We start from the raw sequence: 6,635 nt of genomic DNA on the forward strand, positions 1-6,635 counted from the left end.
TTCTGATTTGGGATTTCTGATTTGTTGCTCAAATTTGTTGTTCCTTCGTGTTTCTTCTGATTTTTTTGGTTATTCCTTCGTGTTTCTGTTTTGGTGTCCTTCATGTTTCTGTGTGTTTCTGTTTTGGTGTTCTTTTTTTTTTTTTTTTTGCTGAATCTATTCTGGTGTTTCTATGTTTTGGTGCTTATGGAACTCGAGTCTTTAAAACTCGAGTTCCACATAATTTTCCCGGTGGACTTTTTTCCACATCAGACCTAGCCGCTTACAAATCGATCTTTAAAAACTCGAGTTTTATCTTAGAACTCGAGTTTTAGATACTCGATATTCTAGTTTTCAGCATTGTTTTGAAATGTAACAATTAACTAAAATTTTTGATATTTAATGTTATTTGAAAAGAAAAATTCCACTATATAACCAAAGATATTTGACCATTTGTTGACTTCCTCAAGTTGTGTCACATTAGATTTGGAGGCCTCAAAAATTTCTATGTATGCATTGTTTTAATTAAAAAAGAAAAAAAAATTCTTCTGATTTTATACCCAACGTTGTTCAACTTTCTTCCCTTTGTACTCTCTCTATCCTTACGGTAACTCCTCTCTCTCCAGGAAGGATAACCGGCGACCAAAACCCAGCTATTGTGGAGCCCAACCGCCCACCATCATGTTTAATCACCGCTGTCTTCTCCTCTCTCTCCACTCTCCACTCTCCACTCTCCACTCTCCACTATCTATCTTCTCCGGCAACAGTTTCAGCCCCCAACACCCTGAGGCAGAACAACCCCACTTGAATGGCTGCCTTAGTCCCTCTGCTAAGTTGGTGGTTGTGATGTCTGATCCAAAGCTTTGAACCACATTAGGACACCCTTTTAAAGACCGAAGAAACCCTTCTTCATTCAAGAGTGAAGATAACCCAGAAGCAGCGTGTTCTGATTTCACAGCAATGGTTGGAGGAAATCCAAAACAGGTTTCTTCAATTTCGCAACAAAAACAGACCCAAATCCTCCACGCCAAGCAATTGACCCCTGCACCAAGACGATGCTCCGTAACCCAGAGAAACCTCACCACCGGCAGTGTAGTCCTCTCTGGTTCGCTTCATCCCTCCAACGACACAACCAGAAAATTTCTGAATTTCTATGGATTGTGGAACAATGGTTGTATCAAGCAGTGGGGTTCGAAGAGAAACAAGAAATGGATTATACAAAATGCTAACTTTGCTGATAGTGGGTAATAATGGTAGAGAAAAAAAAAAAAAAAAGATTTATGAAAGCTAATGTGCATGGCAGAGGGTGTGCCTGCATTTTCAGTTGTCATTATTGGCCTCACTAGGTCTATCGCTATCTCTCTTCTAATTTTTTTTAGACTCTATGTTCTGTAATTTTTTTCCCCTTTAGAAGATATATTTTTTATTTTTATTTTTAGGGTGGAATGTTTCAAAAAAATAATGGAAACCAGTAGACTCTAATAGTTCTTCATTGTATGAGAAGAGAACAGAGGCCAACCCTTCAAAGTGTTCAACAAAATGCTTGAGCCAAACTGAAAAAAAAGGCTTTGGCTTGGAGGCATGGATTATAAAGATAGTGTTGACATTAAGCCCGTCTGAGTTTTATTGTATATTTGTGGTCTGATGTTTGATAGTTTGATCTAATAGAAACAATCAAATCTTTTGTATAGCAACCAAAATTAAGTCACCTTGATTTCACCTTCTAATTCGATTTGTTTGACTATTTTGTTTTTCTAAAACTTTGATTTGTTTGTCTCTCTCTGCCAATCACTCCTCTAAAAAATATTGCTTTATTATTTTGGTGTGAACATAATTAACGAGACTCTATGTTACATGCACAACAATTGTTTGATAAAATACCTGATTGTTTTGTTCCTTTTCTAGAATTTAAATTTGTACCATGTCCATTTTGCAGGTCTAATACGTGGAGATGTTCTTCCTACATGGTATATACATGGTCTAGCAGTATCTAAAATGTCCATTTAGCACATGGTTTTCTTCCTTCTTCCCGATTGTGGCAATTTATTTTAGATTTTCTTTTTGTTTATGTGTGATGTACAGTACTTCTTATTGTAGAATTGTTTTCTTGGTTTTAATCCTTATTTGAAAGTAGGAGCATAGACAAGAAGAGCTAAGATTCACTTAATTTCCCATCATTTTTTCATGGTAAGGCTGTTCTTTTCTCCCTTTTGTTTAGTATATAGACACTCATTAGCTTGAATTCAAGCTTGACTTACATTACTAATCAATCATAGAATACATGACAGAGCATGCTCAATGTTAGGTGAAAGCTATGTTATTCTATTGAGATTAAGTTCTTGGTTTCAGGTTCTTAAAGGCTTTCTTTGAATTGTCTATACAAAATGTTTTTGTAAAATATGTTATTATCTAATTTTATAAAGAACATTTTTCTACCATTGAGTTGGCTTATCAGACTTGGAATATATGTAGTTTGTTTTAAATCTAAGCCACATATGTAAGGGGTTTGTGATGTTTCCTTCCTTAGAGGTTTAGAGTATGGGTATGTACACTTTACAAGAAACTGTAATCTGTGTACACACTTTACAAATTTTTCTAATAATAGAAAATTTTCTGCTGCGATTGTTTAATGCAAGCTGTTAGGATGGCTTGCAAGGCTAGGAAAGCTGTGAATTATGGACACAAATATGAGCTATGAAAACAAGTTGAGTAAAAAGTGAAGAACATAGAAGTAATACAATGCTTGAGTGGTTTTCCTAAGGGATCTTGAATTTAGTAAGAAGAAGAGTACTAATTTTGAGAAAAGTTGAGGATAAAAGAAAAAAAATTATGAGGTGTTTGGCTCAACTGTTGTGGCTGTGATTTACTTATTTGTTCACAGTCATAACTGTCCAATATATTTTCAAAGAAAGAAAGCATAGAAAAGACAAAGACATGTTGAATGTTAGAGGGTTTAAGCAAGGTTTGACTTTGACATGCATTGTAAAATAGTAGGTGAAAGATTAGCTTTTTTAGTAGGATTTCTAGAGGCTTCTTGCATGTTTACAAAGCCAGCCAAGGTGGTGAAGGAAAAATTTTGTTTATTCAAGTAGGAAGTTATTGAGTAATAAATGGATGTTAATTTTGAATGGGGTTTCAACGTAAAGAAGGTAGATCTGTAGTTGGGTATTACAATAATGATGATGGTGGTAGCAGCAATGTTCCCTCATCAAGTAGTTTTTTCATCCCTACGATTGCAGTTTATACTGAGCACTGTTCTTTTTGCTTTAGTTTCAAATTTTTAGTGGTTTCAATGCTTCATATAGTTTGGTAGCTTTCCAAAGAAAGATTAGTGGTGCTGGCATTGTAGATTTCAATAAGTCATGATTATAGAATGCGTCTATGCATAACTTTATTAATCTGTGTTAGTTTAAATAAATTGTTGAACTTTCCCATCAATATATAAAATTGTTTATTAAAATTTTCCGTATATTGTACGGGTTAGCGACTAATATATTATAAAACCAAAGTCTCTGACTTTTTGTTGACATCATAAGAGTGTTCCACCTCAACTTTGTAGCCTCCACAAATTTACACATCATTATTAATTTATAATTTTTTTTTTTAATTTACTTCAATTTAACCCTTGAACAACCCTACTGTATACATGAACACGATGGTATTTGAATACTTCCAGATGCAGAAAACAAACCTTCAGTCCAAACTCCAACCTGAATGGTGACTACCGCAGCCCCTCAGCCTTCCGCCAAGCCAAGTCTACCACCGCCCCAGAGTCAAAAACTGAAGCCTCTGACCATTTCCTTCAAACTCTCTCTCTTTCAAATGCACTCCCATCTCCTTCTCCTTCTCCTTCTTCTTCAACTCTCTCATCCAACGCAGCTCCCCATCATTTTCTAACCTCTCCATCGTTGAATTACAGAAGGTACAAAGGTGCATAATTGATGGCAGAGGGGATTTTCTCCCATTCTTAGCAATACCCAGTTAGGAATTTTCTTTTGGTCAATTTAAAAAAAAAAAAAAAAAAGTTTTTGTTAACAAGTTAATTTTTTTACTGTGATTTATTGCGGAAAATAAATTTAAATAGAAACCATGATATTGATTTTTAGGGTTTCATTCATGATCTACTTCAATTTATCTGGGAAGAAAATCCCAAATACTATGTTTTCTCTGCGAAATTTTGATATCTGTTATTAAATTTCACCTACTTTTGAATGAATTCTGTGTTAATTTCCTTATTCATAAAAGCCAAATAGATTTTTTGAGGGGTTTTATTAGATTCTTTGTTTGGTTGAAGACCCCAGCTTCTTCTCCAATTTCCTCCTTCATTAACCTTGGCTTTGCCGTCGCTGCCATGCCCAGCGAAGGGCTGAATCTATAGAGTTTAGAAATTGTCTGCAAATCCCAATAATAGCAAGTGCATAATTTGGAAGTTAAGGGAAAAGGTATCAATTTGTTTGTTGCTTTGTGTTGTGAGGGTAATGACAGAGAAAGCTTAATTGGTGTAGTTTTGCTGAAGGATTTTAAGGTTGAAGTGGAACCAATTGGACTTGCTTAATGATTTTGCTGAAGGTATCAATTGGACTTGCTCAATGTTCTTGAAATGCTTAGGCGGTAATTAGAGCCTTCGCAAATCTAATGTCGTATTTATTTTTAATTGCTTTATTTCTGAAATTTTTAGTTATATTTTTCTTTCAAGAATAATTCAGAGGTACCCAAATGAAGGTTTTTCTGTTATTGTTTATAGTGACACAACTGATTATATTAATGAGCTGGGTTCTGGGTTTTTGACTCATATGTGTGCATGTGAGAGTTTAGTGTGCTTTATTATGTTAAATTAACCATAAATCTGTTATGGATCAGAAGAACTTAGTAGTTACTTCTTTAATGGTTAGTCATGGATAGAGTTTGGTGTGCTTTGATTTGTTAAATTAGCCAAATCTGATATGCCTTTCAACTTTTTAATCATGGTTATGTTGGCTTTGCTGACTTTGTGTTAGTAACAAATTAACAATACTTTCGGTTCCATGTTTAACTTGCCAATAAAAAGAAGGGGAAAAAAACTGGTGGTTTGGGTGTCTCCAAGGAGGAGATCCATTCCAAATGTCAAATATTAACTCAATTATATGTTTTAGAATCAATTGTTTCTGGTAGTCTACTTGGCTCTAGTTGGAGGTTGAACTATAAAGAAATTGAAGGAATGGGAACCCACCTGTGACATTTAATATTTGGACATTCTTATTACTCTATAATGACTATAGTTTCTATTTATCTACTTGTCATCTCTTTTATTATATTATCTTATAAACAGTATCCTAACTCCTAAACAAGAGACATGATTCTCAGGAAAATGAAATGCTGCATCATAAAGCAAACCTTAATGGATATCTCGCTCTTGCCTACCACACCGGTCAAAGTCTCGACAGGACCAATCATGATACTGACCGAGATTTCTTCATGAGTGCAAAAGAAGCCAAAGAATATGGGCTTATAGATGGTATCCTTATGAATCCTCTCAAAGCTCTTCAGCCACTGGCAGCTATGGCAGAGGCTGAGACTAAAGTTGAGTCTGGTGTGTAAATTTCTCTTGGGTGACTGCTGTGGAGGACATGGCTTTATAGAAGAGTTAAATGAAGAATGATATTTTTGGTGTGCCTGAGTTCATATTAGTTCATGATGCTGTTTTTCTTTATAGCAGAGAATTAAGAACCTTGAATTTTGCTGCTGTTTACCCCTAATTTCCAAATGATCAGTGTTGGCTGCATATCATTCCTCTCTCTATTTGATATGGTCGAATATGAGTATTAGGTATGGCTGTGTATAAAATTATGGGGATATCTTCTTAAGAGATTCTTCTTGTCAAGCTCTATTTTTATATCTTTGGTTCTCCTTGAAATAGGTTGAGCTTTGCGATGATGAGGAGTTTCTTGTTCTAGCTTATGATGGGATGGTTAGTTGGTTTTTCACTTATTAATGTGTTTTTTCTCTCTAATTTGTGAAATTTACTCTGAATGCTTTAGGGATAATAGTCGAATCTGTATTTGTTAAGTGGCAGTCCGGATTCAAAACTTTGTGAATTTGGTGAAAGTGTAGATGTTCTTATGTGTATGATGATAAACTAGGCTATAGGTGTTTGCCACTGCTTTATTGGTTTTGTTGGTGCTAACAAGTCCTAAGGGCACATCCAGTGCAAAAGAGCATTGGAAATATGCTTCTTTGATTACGCTCACAGGAATCAGTTGTGATAATTTATTTATGTTATGGTTGATAATGTTGTGAGCATCATTTTAGCTTCTAAATTCAATTGGGCCTTCAATTATTTTTATTTTCAATTGTATAGAAAAACTGGTATTGGCAATTTGGCACATAATGCGAATTGTAATATTCACCTATGCATTTTATAGTGGTGGAAGGGTTCTGCAGGTGGTTGTCACGATTGGACATTAATGTAATGGAGAACATTTTTTGTGCATGCTTTCTAACACAATTAACTTGACTCCATCTCCTGTATAAAACCTTAACAATAAAGGACTTCCAAGAACATCTATTTGAATGTAAAAATGTTGTCTTGGTGTACTTGTTGAGGGTTTGAATGATCTAATTATTTTTATTGATTAGTCTATGAGTCTGTGAATTTTATGGGCAACACCAAGATCTTT

At 34.8% G+C, this 6,635-nt stretch overlaps 1 protein-coding gene across 15 annotated transcripts; it reads left to right on the forward strand.

Annotated features, from left to right (window-relative positions):
* The first annotated feature begins 512 nt into the window (after positions 1-512).
* On the forward strand, positions 513-6,295 carry LOC126726534 (ATP-dependent Clp protease proteolytic subunit 5, chloroplastic-like). Of its 15 annotated transcripts, none has more exons than XR_007655952.1 (4): positions 513-1,325; positions 1,916-1,992; positions 2,111-3,901; positions 5,323-6,295. XR_007655952.1 is itself a non-coding variant. In XM_050431802.1 (3 exons), exons 1-3 carry the CDS (start codon positions 1,270-1,272, stop codon positions 5,554-5,556), a joined length of 321 nt encoding a protein of 106 aa, XP_050287759.1. In that variant the 5' UTR covers positions 513-1,269; the 3' UTR covers positions 5,557-5,946. The 15 variants fall into 15 exon arrangements, 1 of the variants encoding a protein (XP_050287759.1); XR_007655956.1 differs by having other exon boundaries at positions 2,111-2,166; positions 5,308-6,295; XR_007655953.1 differs by having other exon boundaries at positions 2,111-2,166.
* The last annotated feature ends 340 nt before the right edge of the window (positions 6,296-6,635 follow it).

This window comes from Quercus robur, chromosome 5, assembly GCF_932294415.1.
Source record: "Quercus robur chromosome 5, dhQueRobu3.1, whole genome shotgun sequence".
In the NCBI taxonomy this organism is placed as follows: domain Eukaryota; kingdom Viridiplantae; phylum Streptophyta; class Magnoliopsida; order Fagales; family Fagaceae; genus Quercus; species Quercus robur.